This window comes from Pelodiscus sinensis, unplaced genomic scaffold (assembly GCF_049634645.1).
Source record: "Pelodiscus sinensis isolate JC-2024 unplaced genomic scaffold, ASM4963464v1 ctg171, whole genome shotgun sequence".
NCBI lineage: Eukaryota > Metazoa > Chordata > Testudines > Trionychidae > Pelodiscus > Pelodiscus sinensis.
In genome coordinates, this window is record NW_027465970.1 from 107154 (window position 1) to 121490 (window position 14337).

The window sequence follows — 14337 nt, forward strand, 5'->3', positions numbered from 1 at the left end:
AGTGGACAGCCTTGGAACATTACGAAGTGCTGTTACAAACAAGACAGCCTTGAAATAGCACTGGGAGGGAGACCCCAACATACTGATGTCAGTGAAGAACTCCCAGATAAACAGATATTAAGCAGAACAGATGGTGATTAAGCACTGATGAAGCAAAACGCATAGACCTGCATGGACGGAAAGTCCTATCAAAGATGGAGCGTTTTGAACAAATCTCCGGGTGTCATGAAAATCGGAGCAGCCACCCAGACTGAGAAAAGGCCCCGATCCTCCCCCGCGCACGTAACCTGCCTGGCCAGTGAGTTAATGCGAACAAGACTGGTAACCCTAAGCAATGACAAGGTGTGGGGGCTTGTGTTTGAGGCAGAGACGGTTTCCTACTGTATTCTCAGTAAATGCAGCGTATTGCCTTCTCCCGAGAAAGATCCCCTGTGCTTCTTATAAGCATAAGAGGGGGGCTGTTTGCACAAGAATGTGGGGGGTTGTCAGAGCCCCCTCAGGCACGCTTCCAGACCTAGCACTGGGGCAGGCGCCCCTGCATGGCGGCATAGAACCCAAGCCAGAGTGATCTTTTCCCACCTCTGCGTCTCCCCACAGCCCTTCCACTCAGACCCTGACACGCCCCCCCCCATCTCTCCCTGCTGGAGTCACTGACTCCTAGCCCCCCACACAGAGCGAAGCAGCAGCTGTGAGAATAGCACTTTATTGCAGACAGGGGGGCAAATTCTACTTCTTCTTGGAGACTCCGACGGTTCTGCCCCGGCGCCCGGTCGTCTTGGTGTGCTGACCTCGCACACGCAGCCTGGAAAGAGAGGGGGTGAGATGGGACCAGACCCCAGCCTGTCCTGCCCCCCAACCACCACTCCCAGTTCCAGGCATGACTCCCCAGGCTATGGATCCGCCCCCCAGCTCCGCATCATCCCATAACCCACCCCCACAGCCCACTTGCAAAGTCTGTGCCCAGTTCCCGTCCCCTTATCCAACTCAGCAGCCTGCTCTACCGCCACCCTCTCCGTACCCCCAGAAGTGGCGCAGGCCCCGATGTGCCCGGATTTTCTTTAGCCGCTCCAGGTCCTCGCGCAGTTTGTTGTCCAGCCCATTGGCCAGAACCTGAGGGTGAGAGACGTGGGGGAGGGCAGGTGAGGAACAGCCAGACTGATCAGAGCCCAACTCCCCGCCTATGCCAGGGAGCAGCCCCGGCCGGCCAGAGCCAGGGGCCTGCAGGAGCAGCTTTGGGATAATCAACCCCTGAAGCATGATCACTGGAGAGCAGAGATGGGAGATCCCCGGCCGGTGTCAGCAGGAGCTAGTTCAGCCTGGATCATCAGCCCTGGATCGCCACTGAACTGACCCACAGCCGGGGCAGAGGGTGCCGCAAGCCAATCACGGGGACGTCTCCTCGCTCATGGACTGGGATACGCAGTGACTTGCGAGACTCCTAGCGCACCCAATGGGCTGGTGCGCCCAGCACACCCCAAGCCCCCCGCTGCCTACGGAACCCCAGAGCAGCCCCTGCGGCTGGAACAAGCCCAGCCCCCCGCTCTCACCTGGCTGTATTTCCCGTCTTTGACGTCCTTCTGCCTGTTGAGGAACCAGTCGGGGATCTTGTACTGACGGGGGTTCTGCATGATGGTGATGACACGCTCCACCTGTGGGGGGCAGAGATGGGGTCACCCCGGAGCTACCCCACGGCTCTTCACCCCACCCAGCCTCCCTATCCCATTCCCTCCCAGATAGAGCTCAACCCCAGCCCCTCCATACCACTTTCACCCCGAAATGCCAGCTTCCCTTAGAGCCCCCTCACCTCGTCCTCCGTCAGCTCCCCAGCCCTCTTGGTCAGGTCAATGTCGGCTTTCCTCAGCACCACATGGGCGTAGCGCCGGCCCACGCCCTGGAAACGGGGGAGCGAAATGTTAGCATGGGCCAAGGGCAGGGGCCCAGCATCCCCCCCAAAGCAGCTCTGTCTCAGACGCCGAACAGAGCGGAAGCCCCACCAGCATGGGAGAAGCTGCCACAAGGGGGGACAGCACAGACCCGGTTTAACCCCCCCGAACCCCCAGCCTCGCCTGCACCCCACGCAAGGAGATGGCTTTGTTCCCCACGCAGTGTGGGGATCACCCATGTCTACGGCTGCTTTTGGCCCTGGCCCCCTTGTCCGTCTCAGCCGTGCAGCACCCTGCCTGCTCCGCCATGACGGGTCAGCCCTGGACCCCCAAGCACCCTGACAGGGGCTCACAGCAGAACCCCACCTCCCCGAGCAGAGCACCCCACGGGCAGGCTGAGGCGCTCGGATACGTTCCCAGGGCAGCCGGCCGTGCTCCCCAGCGGCGGTACCCTGGCCCCCTTGTCCGTCTCAGCCGTGCAGCACCCTGCCTGCTCCGCCATGACGGGTCAGCCCTGGACCCCCAAGCACCCTGACAGGGGCTCACAGCAGAACCCCACCTCCCCGAGCAGAGCACCCCACGGGCAGGCTGAGGCGCTCGGATACGTTCCCAGGGCAGCCGGCCGTGCTCCCCAGCGGCGGTACCCTGGCCCCCCTCACCTTGATAGCGGTGATGGCGAAGGCGATTTTCCGTCGCCCATCGATGTTTGTGTTGAGCACTCGCAGGATGTGCTGGAATTTCTCAGGGATCACAAGAGACTGGGGGGGGAATAGAGGGGTCAGCACTGGAGAGCTGGGCTCGCTCTAATACCCCCCCCCCAATACGCCCCATCAACACCCCCGGCCGACCTTCCCAGTGGGGGCAGGCTGCACACAAACCCCAGACCTCCCGGTGCTACCGACAGCACCCCCCAATATGTCCTGCTGCCTGGCCCCAGGCCCGCCTCCCCAGCAACCTCCCCACTCGCCCGAACCCAGGCCCACCCAGCCTAGCCCCATGCCTCCACCTGCATGGCCCAATCCCAGACCTAATGCCCCCTCACAGCCTCACCTGCCCTAACCCAGGCCTACACAGCCCCCATACTCCCCCCTGCCTAGCCCAGCCCCAGACCTACCCCTCCATATCCCCACGAGCATAACCCGGCCCCAGACCTACCCCTCCATATCCCCACGAGCATAGCCCGGCCCCAGGCCTACCCCTCCATATCCCCACGAGCATAGCCCGGCCCCAGGCCTACCCCTCCATATCCCCACGAGCATAGCCCGGCCCCAGACCTACCCCTGATACCCCCACGTGCATGGGGACGGACAAGGGGGCCAGGCCCCAGACCTACCCCCCCATATCCCCACGAGCATAGCCCGGTCCCAGACCTACCCCCACGTACATGACCCAGCCCCAGACCTAGCCCCCCCATATCCCAACATGCATGGCCCAGCCCCATAACCACCCCTGACACCCCCACGTACATGGCCCAGCCCCAGACCTAGCCCCCCCATATCCCAACATGCATGGCCCGGCCCCAGACCTACCCCTGACACCCCCATGTGCATGGCCCAGCCCCAGACCTACCCCTGACACCCCCACGTACATGGCCCAGCCCCAGACCTAGCCCCCCCATATCCCAACATGCATGGCCCGGCCCCAGACCTACCCCTGACACCCCCACGTGCATGGCCCGGCCCCAGACCTACCCCTGACACCCCCACGTGCATGGCCCGGCCCCAGACCTACCCCTGACACCCCCACGTGCATGGCCCGGCCCCAGACCTACCCCTGACACCCCCACGTGCATGGCCCGGCCCCAGACCTACCCCCGACACCCCCACGTGCATGGCCCGGCCCCAGACCTACCCCTGACACCCCCACGTGCATGGCCCGGCCCCAGACCTACCCCCGACATCCCCACGTGCATGGCCCGGCCCCAGACCTACCCCTACCCCTGACACCCCCACGTACATGGCCCGGCCCCAGACCTACCCCTGACACCCCCACGTGCATGGCCCGGCCCCAGACCTACCCCACTCCTCTCTAAGCGGCTCCGGCAGCAGCCAGCCCCCCTGGAGCCCCATAGCCCCTCCAGCAAGCAGAACGGACAAACCTCAGCCCCCCCACCCCCCAGACGAGCCAGCAGGCACCAGGCTCTGCCCCGCTGGGCCCATCCACTGCCCCCGGCCCGGCCCCCCGGGAGTCCCCAATTCGGGCCTCCCCGCCCTTCCCGGGGCGCGCTCGCGGGGCGGATGGACCCCGACTGGCGCCCCCGCCCCGGCCCCCCCGCGGGAAATGGGGGGCGCCCCACAGAGCCCCGGCCCCACCCTCACGGACGAGCCCCCCCCCGGCCTGCCGGGGCCCCTCCCCGGGGCGGATGAACCGAGATTCCCCCAGCCCCCCCGCACTCACCATGGCGGAGACTTCGCGCTCCAGTCTCGCCCCAGCCGGAAGAGGGAGCGGAAGTGACGTGCAGCCTCTTATACAAGCTCCCGCCCACTAGAGGCAGATAAGCTTCCGGTCAGGGCAAGACAGCTTCCGGCAGAAAACCAGACTTCCGTGTCCTCCCCGTAGTCCTTCCGGTCAGCCTCACACGGAGTGCCAGTAAATTAGCCCCTTCCACGCTGTGCAACAATCAGTCCCGTCCGGGTATGAAACCTGACCCATGACACATGGTTCCTAGGGGGTTATGTCCCTCCGTTCCCCTGGGGCTGACTCCCTTTAACTCCAGGGGGGATTTTCATAAGTAATCACCCGCTTCCGTGCCCTGGGGGGGGGCTTTGCTACCCCATTTCCGGTACGACCCCGCCCCATCCGGTGCATCATGGGAGTTGTAGTTTTTCAAGGCGTGCGGCCGGAAGTGAGCCCTTGGAGACCCGGAAGCGGCGGTAGCGAAGGAAGCGTGAGGAGGGGGGGACGATGACGGCGCTGGGGCCCGACGAGGAGTTGGGGCTGCGGGCCGCCGAGATGGAAGACGAGGAGGGCTTGGTGAGGTGCCCCCCCGCCCGACTTCCGGTCCCCCGGCACCCACTTCCGGTCCATGCAAAATTGGCCCGGGGGGGAACCGCCCCCCCGGGCTCCAAACTGCTCCCCCCGCCTGCGGGCGCTTTTCTGTGAACTTTGACCCCCGACCCCGTGACCTCCAGACCTAGGTGCGCCCTGACCCCAGCATGACCCCTCCATCCCCACTCTGCTCTCCCCTCCCTGTTGTGTGACCCCTGACCTAGTAACCTCTGACCCCCCTGGTGCCCTGACCTTTGACCCCACCCCTTGCACTGGCCCCCCTCCCTGTGCTCCCCCAGCCCTGACGCGGGGACTGGCAGACTCACCCGGGGGGGGCTGCCGGCTCCCCCCCCCGTGGCCCCTGGTGAGTGCGACTGTCCCGCGCCCCCTCCCAGGCGCAGCCCACCCGGCGGTGAGCTGGGGGCCGAGGCAGCGCCAAGCCTGGCTCCTGCCGCTCCCCTGCAAGGGGCGGAGCTGCTGGCCTGGCCGGGCCCCCAACTCCCTAGAGACGGTGTGATGTACCGTGTGACCCCTAGCCCACACCCCGTAACTCGGAGCCCTGTATTGCAGCCTCTGGCCTGCGCTGTGCCTGCCCATGCCCCCGCAGTCCCCCCGGCCCCCTACGTAACAGCCTGACCTGCTCTCCCTAGGGGTGTGGCGAGGAGCAGTCGCTGCAGCTGAACTTGGGGGACCTGGACCTCACCTCTGATGAGTTCATCCTGGATGAAGTGGACAGTAAGTGCTGGGGCAGGGAGCGTACGCAGCCAATGGGGGGCAGGCAAGTGATCTGTGGAAGTGCGGGGGGGAGGCATGAGGTGGGGATCTGAGAGGGAACAGGGGAGGTTGGAAGAGCACTGAGAGGTGGGGGGGAAGCCGTGAGGTGGGGGACACCAGGAGTAGTTTGGGCCTATGAGGGGATTGGAGGAGGGTGGGGGAATGCAGGGAGGTGGGGCACTATGGGGAGGCAGGTTTTGGGGAGCACTGTTGTGGGTACTGACCCAGTCTGCCCTCCCGCAGTTCACATCCAAGCCAACCTGGAGGACTCCCTGGTTCAGGAGGCGCTGAAGACTGTAAGTCCCCCCTCCACCCCCGGGCCAGGGCCCAGCTGCCCTGCCCCAGCTGGTGACTGACCCCTCTCTCCCCAGGGCGTGGACCTGCGGCAGTACTCCAAGCAGGTGGAGCTCGAGCTGCGACACATCGAACATGCCTCCATCAAGGACTGTATCCTGCCCCCCCGCTCTCCGGGCACCGGGCAGGGAGGACCCAATGTCGGGGAAGGTCCTTGCACCAGGCAGAAAACAGGGCCTGGTTTACGTGCAGGAATGATGGAGGGCAGGGGTGTGACCTCCCGCATCGCAGTCCCCATGTGCGCGCAGCCCTCGTGTGCACATAGCCATACTTCATAACACCCTGGCGCGGGCCGGGGCGAGTCCCAGGGTCAAACCTCTCCCAGAGATTCCACATCCGCACTTCCAGCTGTACCGCTGTATTGGCTGGGGTGTCTCTCTCCGTGTCAGTGCAGAGGGGTGTCCAAGGGCAGCCCCCTCCCCAGAGCCTTCCTGCTGCCTGCACCCCCATTTCCTTAGCCGCCCGTGTGTCCTGCAGACATCAAGGAAAGCAAGAACATCACTTCCCTGCACAACCAGATCACAGCCTGTGACGCCATCCTGGAGGTGAGCCCCCCGCCCCCGGGTTCCCCCTTTCCTCTTGGGAAGCCCCGCCCCCAGGTCTCGGCCTGTGACGCCATCCTGGAGGTGAGCCCCCCTGCTCCTAGGTATCCCCCCATCCCCAGGTCTGTGATGCCATCCTGGAGGTGAGCCCCCCTGCTCCTAGGTATCCCCCCATCCCCAGGTCTGTGATGCCATTCCAGAGGTGAGCCCCCCGCCCCAGGGTCCCCCAACAACATCCTGATGCCCCCCCGACTCGCCCCAGCCCCCCCGATCACCGTCTGCAGCCTTGGCCCCTGTGCCCCCTTGCTGGGAGGAGGGGGCTGCGAGTCTGACGGCTCCGCTCCCGCCCCCAGCGCATGGAACAGATGCTGAGCTCCTTCCAGTGCGACCTGAGCAGCATCAGCTGCGAGATCCAGACGCTGCAGGAGCAGTCAGTGGCCATGAACCTGCGGCTCAAGAACCGCCAGGCTGTGCGCAGCCAGCTCAGCCAGCTGGTGGACGAGCTGGTGGTGCCGGCCACCATGCTCAGGTGGGGGCAGGGGCTGGGAGCCGGCTGCTGTGGTCAGGTGGGGCAGGAGCTGGGGTTGGTCGTGCTCAGGTGGGGGCAGGGCTGGGGGCTGGCTGCTTGGTCAGGTGGGAGGAGGGCTCCTTGAAGGGACAGGCTGGGGCCAGCTGCAGCTATTGGGGAAATGGGAGTCATGGATTGGACACCTTGGGGAAGGCCAGATGTGGGGGGTCTGGAGAGCTGGCCACAACCGTGGAGGGGGTGTCTCTGGGCAGAGCACTCAGGCTGGGGAGGTGTGACCCTGGGGTGCCCGTCTCCCTGCCCCCCTCCAGCACCATCCTGGAGGCTCCAGTGACGGAGCAGGAGTTCCTGGAGCAGCTGCACGAACTCAACAACAAGATCAACTATGTGAAGGAGCAGGCCTTCCGCGAGACCATGGCCTGCGCCGACGTGCACCACGTGCTGGACCGGCTCAAGGTCAAGGTGAGGCTGGGAGGGTCTGCGCTCACATGCATGTTGTGGGCAGCCAGGGGGAGGGGGTCACTGAGCTCTGCCCACCCTCTGGTCTGTGACCCCCCCCCCCCCCCCTTGTGCTCCCCTCCACCCTTGCAGGCTGTGACCAAGATCCGGGAGTTCGTCCTGCAGAAAATCTACTCCTTCCGCAAGCCCATGACCAATTACCAGATCCCCCAGAACGCCCTGCTTAAGTACAGGTCAGCTGGGGGGGAGACAGGGATCCCCCAGAACGCCCTGCTTAAGTACAGGTCAGCTGGGGGGGGGACAGGGATCCCCCAGAACGCCCTGCTTAAGTACAGGTCAGCTGGGGGGGACAGGGATCCCCCAGAACGCCCTGCTTAAGTACAGGTCAGCTGGGGGGGAGACAGGGATCCCCCAGAACGCCCTGCTTAAGTACAGGTCAGCTGGGGGAGGACAGGGATCCCCCAGAACGCCCTGCTTAAGTACAGGTCAGCTGGGGAGGGGGGACAGGGATCCCCCAGAACGCCCTGCTTAAGTACAGGTCAGCTGGGGGGGAGACAGGGATCCCCGAGAACGCCCTGCTTAAGTACAGGTCAGCTGGGGGGGGACAGGGATCCCCCAGAACGCCTTGCTCCAGTACAGGATGACTGGGGGGATAGACATAGGGTTGCCAGGTGTCCAGTTTGGAACCGGACTGTCCAGTATTTGAGCTTTCTGTTCGGGAAACAAAATTAAAAAAAAAAAGAGAAACTAGAACGTGGGTATTTTCTACATTCGAAGTCACGCAGATTGTGATGTAGTGTCAAGTGTGTCTGCTATGTTTGTTGAAACCATTGGCAACCCTAGATAGACAAGTATCCCCCAGAATGCCTTGCTGCAATATGGAGGGATTGGGAGGTACCCGGGAATCTCACAGAACGCCTTGTTCCGTGTCATGTTAACCAACGGGAGGCTTGCCTCTTGCTCCCTGGCAGGCGGGCAGGTCCCCAGGCAGGTCCCCAGGCAGGTCCCTCGGCAGGCGGGCGGTTCCATTGGCAGGTCCCCAGGCAGGTCCCCAGGCAGGTCCCCGGCTGGCGGGCAGGTCCCCCGGCAGGTCCCCCGGCAGGTCCCTAGGCAGGCGGGCAGGTCCCCAGGCAGGTCCCCCGGCAGGTCCCTAGGCAGGCGGGCAGGTCCCCAGGCAGGTCCCCCGGCAGGTCCCCGGCTGGCGGGCAGGTCCCCAGGCAGGTCCCCCGGCAGGTCCCTAGGCAGGCGGGCAGGTCCCCAGGCAGGTCCCCCGGCAGGTCCCTAGGCAGGCGGGCAGGTCCCCAGGCAGGTTCCCAGGCAGGTCCCCAGGCAGGTCCCCGGCTGGCGGGCGGTTCCATTGGCAGGTCCCCAGGCAGGTCCCCGGCTGGCGGGCGGTTCCATTGGCAGGTCCCCAGGCAGGTTCCCAGGCAGGTCCCCAGGCCGGTCCCCGGCTGGCGGGCGGTTCCATTGGCAGGTCCCCAGGCAGGTCCCCGGCTGGCGGGCGGTTCCATTGGCAGGTCCCCAGGCAGGTCCCCGGCTGGCGGGCGGTTCCATTGGCAGGTCCCCAGGCAGGTTCCCAGGCAGGTCCCCAGGCCGGTCCCCGGCTGGCGGGCGGTTCCATTGGCAGGTCCCCAGGCAGGTTCCCAGGCAGGTCCCCAGGCAGGTCCCCGGCTGGCGGGCGGTTCCATTGGCAGGTCCCCAGGCAGGTCCCCGGCTGGCGGGCGGTTCCATTGGCAGGTCCCCAGGCCGGTCCCCTGGCTGGCGGGCGGTTCCATTGGCAGGTCCCCAGGCCGGTCCCCAGGCAGGTCCCCAGGCCGGTCCCCGGCTGGCGGGCAGTCCCATTGGCAGGCAGGTCCCCAGGCAGGTCCCCGGCTGGCGGGCGGTTCCATTGGCAGGTCCCCAGGCAGGTCCCCAGGCCGGTCCCCTGGCTGGCGGGCAGTCCCATTGGCAGGCAGGTCCCCAGGCAGGTCCCCGGCTGGCGGGCGGTTCCGCGGGCAGGTCCCCAGGCAGGTCCCCAGGCCGGTCCCCGGCTGGCGGGCAGGTCCCCAGGCAGGTTCCCAGGCAGGTCCCCAGGCCGGTCCCCGGCTGGCGGGCGGTTCCATTGGCAGGTCCCCAGGCAGGTCCCCGGCTGGCGGGCGGTTCCATTGGCAGGTCCCCAGGCCGGTCCCCTGGCTGGCGGGCGGTTCCATTGGCAGGTCCCCAGGCAGGTCCCCGGCTGGCGGGCGGTTCCATTGGCAGGTCCCCAGGCAGGCCCCCGGCTGGCGGGCGGTTCCATTGGCAGGTCCCCAGGCCGGTCCCCGGCTGGCGGGCGGTTCCATTGGCAGGTCCCCAGGCCGGTCCCCGGCTGGCGGGCGGTTCCATTGGCAGGTCCCCAGGCCGGTCCCCTGGCTGGCGGGCGGTTCCATTGGCAGGTCCCCAGGCAGGTCCCCGGCTGGCGGGCGGTTCCATTGGCAGGTCCCCAGGCAGGCCCCCGGCTGGCGGGCGGTTCCATTGGCAGGTCCCCAGGCCGGTCCCCGGCTGGCGGGCGGTTCCATTGGCAGGTCCCCAGGCCGGTCCCCGGCTGGCGGGCGGTTCCATTGGCAGGTCCCCAGGCCGGTCCCCGGCTGGCGGGCGGTTCCATTGGCAGGTCCCCAGGCCGGTCCCCGGCTGGCGGGCGGTTCCGCGGGCAGGTCCCCAGGCAGGCCCCCGGCTGGCGGGCGGTTCCATTGGCAGGTCCCCAGGCAGGCCCCCGGCTGGCGGGCGGTTCCATTGGCAGGTCCCCAGGCCGGTCCCCGGCTGGCGGGCGGTTCCATTGGCAGGTCCCCAGGCAGGCCCCCGGCTGGCGGGCGGTTCCATTGGCAGGTCCCCAGGCCGGTCCCCGGCTGGCGGGCAGTCCCATTGGCAGGTCCCCAGGCCGGTCCCCGGCTGGCGGGCGGTTCCGCGGGCAGGTCCCCAGGCAGGTCCCCAGGCAGGTCCCCAGGCCGGTCCCCGGCTGGCGGGCAGTCCCATTGGCGGGCAGGTCCCCAGGCAGGTCCCCGGCTGACGCTCTGTGGCAGGTTCTTCTACCAGTTCCTGCTGGGGAACGAGCGGACGGTGGCGCAGGAGCTGCGGGAGCAGTACGTGGAGACCATGAGCAAGATCTACCTGTCCTACTTCAAATCCTACACCAGCCGCCTCATGAAGATCCAGGTGAGAGCAGCCAGGGGGATTCCCACCCACCTGCTCTGGCCCCCTCCCCTGGTGAATGCTGGGGTGCCAATGGGGGACTCTGTCTGTCTGCCTGGCAGTACCGGGGGGCAGGACTGGGGATCCCCCATTGACACCCCCATCTGTCTGTCTGGCAGTACGAGGAGGTGGCGGAGAAGGACGACCTGATGGGAGTGGAGGACACGGGCAAGAAAGATACCCTGCCCTGGGCCTGGCCTGCCTCCTGGGGCTGTGGGGGGCTGGCAGTGGGGGATTGTCTGGGAGAGGGAGGGGCTGTGGGGGGCTGGCAGTGGGGGATTGTCTGGGAGAGGGAGGGGTTGTGGGGGGCTGGCTGGGAAGGCGCAGAGGGCGAGGTTGGAGGGGGGGCTGTTTGGGAGGGGCTGTGGGGGGCTGGCTGGGAAGGCGCAGAGGGCGAGGTTGGGGGGGCTGTTTGGGAGGGGCTGTGGGGGGCTGGCTGGGAAGGCGCAGAGGGCGAGGTTGGGGGGGCTGTTTGGGAGGGGCTGTGGGGGGCTGGCTGGGAAGGCGCAGAGGGCGAGGTTGGAGGGGGGGCTGTTTGGGAGGGGCTGTGGGGGGCTGGCTGGGAAGGTGCAGAGGGCGAGGTTGGGGGGGCTGTTTGGGAGGGGCTGTGGGGGGCTGGCTGGGAAGGCGCAGAGGGCGAGGTTGGAGGGGGGGCTGTTTGGGAGGGGCCGTGGGGGGCTGGCTGGGAAGGCGCAGAGGGCGAGGTTGGGGGGGGCTGTTTGGGAGGGGCTGTGGGGGGCTGGCTGGGAAGGCGCAGAGGGCGAGGTTGGGGGGGCTGTTTGGGAGGGGCTGTGGGGGGCTGGCTGGGAAGGCGCAGAGGGCGAGGTTGGGGGGGGCTGTTTGGGAGGGGCCGTGGGGGGCTGGCTGGGAAGGTGCAGAGGGCGAGGTTGGGGGGGCTGTTTGGGAGGGGCTGTGGGGGGCTGGCTGGGAAGGCGCAGAGGGCGAGGTTGGAGGGGGGGCTGTTTGGGAGGGGCTGTGGGGGGCTGGCTGGGAAGGCGCAGAGGGCGAGGTTGGGGGGGGCTGTTTGGGAGGGGCTGTGGGGGGCTGGCTGGGAAGGCGCAGAGGGCGAGGTTGGGGGGGCTGTTTGGGAGGGGCTGTGGGGGGCTGGCTGGGAAGGCGCAGAGGGCGAGGTTGGAGGGGGGGCTGTTTGGGAGGGGCTGTGGGGGGCTGGCTGGGAAGGCGCAGAGGGCGAGGTTGGGGGGGGCTGTTTGGGAGGGGCTGTGGGGGGCTGGCTGGGAAGGCGCAGAGGGCGAGGTTGGAGGGGGGGCTGTTTGGGAGGGGCTGTGGGGGGCTGGCTGGGAAGGCGCAGAGGGCGAGGTTGGGGGGGGCTGTTTGGGAGGGGCTGTGGGGGGCTGGCTGGGAAGGCGCAGAGGGCGAGGTTGGAGGGGGGGCTGTTTGGGAGGGGCTGTGGGGGGCTGGCTGGGAAGGCGCAGAGGGCGAGGTTGGAGGGGGGTTTGTTGGGGGGGCAGCATCTCCCCACTTTTTCCTTGACACCCCCCCAACGGTTTTTCTCGAAGCCGTCGCTGAAGAACCGCAACACGATCTTCACGCTGGGGAACCGGGGCAGCGTGATTGGGGGGGCTGAGCTGGAGGGGCCCATCATTGTGCCCCACGCCGCCCAGAAGAGCGACGTCCGCGTGAGCGAGGGGGGGAGACCCTGGCTGGGGTCAGGCCGGAGTGGGGGGCGCAGGAGGATTGGCCTGATTGGGGAGGGGCTGGAGGCTGTGACCGCTTGGGGCAGTGTGTGTGTGGGGGGGGGGGGTCACTGGGGAAGCTGGTGGGAGGCGCTGGGAATGTCCCCCCCGGCAGTACCCCTTTGAGTCGCTGTCCCGCAGCCAGAGGGGGCGGGGGGCAGGGTGGGTGACCCCCAGCTCACCCCCCCCGGCAGTACCCCTTCGAGTCGCTGTCCTGCAGCCAGAGGGGGCGGGGGGCAGGGTGGGTGACCCCCAGCTCACCCCCCCCGGCAGTACCCCTTTGAGTCGCTGTCCCGCAGCCAGAGGGGGCGGGGGGCAGGGTGGGTGACCCCCAGCTCACCCCCCCCCGGCAGTACCCCTTTGAGTCGCTGTCCCGCAGCCAGAGGGGGCGGGGGGCAGGGTGGGTGACCCCCAGCTCACACCCCCCCGGCAGTACCCCTTTGAGTCGCTGTTCTGCAGCCAGAGGGGGCGGGGGGCAGGGTGGGTGACCCCCAGCTCACCCCCCCCCCGGCAGTACCCCTTTGAGTCGCTGTTCTGCAGCCAGAGGGGGCGGGGGGCAGGGTGGGTGACCCCCAGCTCACCCCCCCCCCGGCAGTACCCCTTCGAGTCGCTGTCCCGCAGCCAGAGGGGGCGGGGGGCAGGGTGGGTGACCCCCCAGCTCACCCCCCCCCCGGCAGTACCCCTTTGAGTCGCTGTCCCACAGCCAGAGGGGGCGGGGGGCAGGGTGGGTGACCCCCAGCTCACCCCCCCCCCGGCAGTACCCCTTTGAGTTGCTGTCCCACAGCCAGAGGGGGCGGGGGGCAGGGTGGGTGACCCCCAGCTCCCCCCCCCCCCCCGGCAGTACCCCTTTGAGTCGCTGTCCCGCAGCCAGAGGGGGCGGGGGGCAGGGTGGGTGACCCCCAGCTCACCCCCCCCCCGGCAGTACCCCTTCGAGTCGCTGTCCCGCAGCCAGAGGGGGCGGGGGGCAGGGTGGGTGACCCCCAGCTCACCCCCCCCCCGGCAGTACCCCTTTGAGTTGCTGTCCCGCAGCCAGAGGGGGCGGGGGGCAGGGTGGGTGACCCCCAGCTCACCCCCCCGCCCCCCGGCAGTACCCCTTTGAGTCGCTGTCCCGCAGCCAGAGGGGGCGGGGGGCAGGGTGGGTGACCCCCAGCTCACCCCCCCCCGGCAGTACCCCTTTGAGTCGCTGTCCCGCAGCCAGAGGGGGCGGGGGGCAGGGTGGGTGACCCCCAGCTCACCCCCCCCGCCCCCCGGCAGTACCCCTTCGAGTCGCTGTTCCGCAGCCAGCAGTACGCGCTGCTGGACAACAGCTGCCGGGAGTTCCTCTTCCTCTGCGACTTCTTCCTGGTGACCGGGCCCAGCGCCCAGGACCTCTTCAACGCCGTCATGGGCAAGACGCTGGCCATGTTCCTGGTGAGCCGGGCGGGGGCGGCTGCAGGGCGGGGGCGAGCGGGGGGCGGCTACGAGGTGGGGGCGAGCGGAGGGCGGCTGTGGGGCGGGGGCGAGTGGGGGGCGGCTACGAGGCGGGGGGCGGCTGCGGGGCGGGGGGCAGCTACGAGGCGGGGGCGAGCGGGGGGCGGCTACGAGGTGGGGGCGGGGGCAGGGGCGGGGCAGGGGCAAGCGGGGGGCGGCTGCGGGGCGGGGCTTAGAGGCTGCGGTCGCTGGGGGGTTACCCCGTCTGATCCCACCCCCCAGAAACACATGGACGCCTACGTGAGCGATTGCTACGACAGCATCGCCGTCTTCCTCTGCATCCACATCGTGCTGCGCTTCCGCACCCTGACCGCCCAGCGCCGCGTGCCCGCCCTCGACAAGTGAGTGTGGGCCCCGCCCCCCCACTGCGCCCTCACCGCCCCCCCACTGCGCCCTCACCGCCCCCTCCAGCCTCACCGCCCCCCCACTGCGCCCTCACCGCC

At 68.1% G+C, this 14337-nt stretch overlaps 2 protein-coding genes across 3 annotated transcripts in view; one reads left to right on the plus strand and one right to left on the minus strand.

Annotated features, from left to right (window-relative positions):
- Positions 1 to 687: 687 nt before the first annotated feature.
- Positions 688 to 4422, minus strand: RPS18 (ribosomal protein S18). The gene is made up of 6 exons (XM_006130627.4): positions 4281 to 4422; positions 2543 to 2641; positions 1805 to 1891; positions 1548 to 1649; positions 1019 to 1110; positions 688 to 802 (listed from the first exon to the last, which is right to left on the minus strand). Exons 1-6 carry the CDS (start codon positions 4281 to 4283, stop codon positions 727 to 729), a joined length of 459 nt encoding a protein of 152 aa, XP_006130689.1. The 5' UTR covers positions 4284 to 4422; the 3' UTR covers positions 688 to 726.
- Positions 4423 to 4701: 279 nt separating this feature from the next.
- VPS52 (VPS52 subunit of GARP complex) overlaps positions 4702 to 14337 on the plus strand; it is a 32306-nt gene continuing 22670 nt past the window's right edge. The window contains exons 1-13 of one of the 2 annotated variants that reach the window (XM_075917450.1): positions 4702 to 4856; positions 5522 to 5606; positions 5889 to 5941; positions 6017 to 6092; positions 6477 to 6625; positions 6895 to 7070; positions 7379 to 7529; positions 7659 to 7759; positions 10562 to 10694; positions 10850 to 10907; positions 12234 to 12367; positions 13679 to 13834; positions 14117 to 14235. In XM_075917450.1, the coding sequence (XP_075773565.1) occupies positions 4788 to 4856; positions 5522 to 5606; positions 5889 to 5941; positions 6017 to 6092; positions 6477 to 6625; positions 6895 to 7070; positions 7379 to 7529; positions 7659 to 7759; positions 10562 to 10694; positions 10850 to 10907; positions 12234 to 12367; positions 13679 to 13834; positions 14117 to 14235 (1460 nt within the window). In that variant the 5' untranslated portion in view covers positions 4702 to 4787. The remainder of the gene's footprint in view (positions 4857 to 5521; positions 5607 to 5888; positions 5942 to 6016; positions 6093 to 6476; positions 6626 to 6894; positions 7071 to 7378; positions 7530 to 7658; positions 7760 to 10561; positions 10695 to 10849; positions 10908 to 12233; positions 12368 to 13678; positions 13835 to 14116; positions 14236 to 14337) is intronic. The other variant, XM_075917449.1, reaches the window with a different exon arrangement.

What these genes read in the sequence shown, in the direction of transcription:
- RPS18 (XM_006130627.4), bottom strand. An exon ending in GGGAGCTGACGGAGGACGAG is followed by an intron (nt 1,650 to 1,804) that starts GTGAGGGGGCTC and finishes TGCCCCCCACAG; the next exon opens with GTGGAGCGTGTCATCACCAT. An exon ending in AAGACGGGAAATACAGCCAG is followed by an intron (nt 1,111 to 1,547) that starts GTGAGAGCGGGG and finishes TCTCACCCTCAG; the next exon opens with GTTCTGGCCAATGGGCTGGA.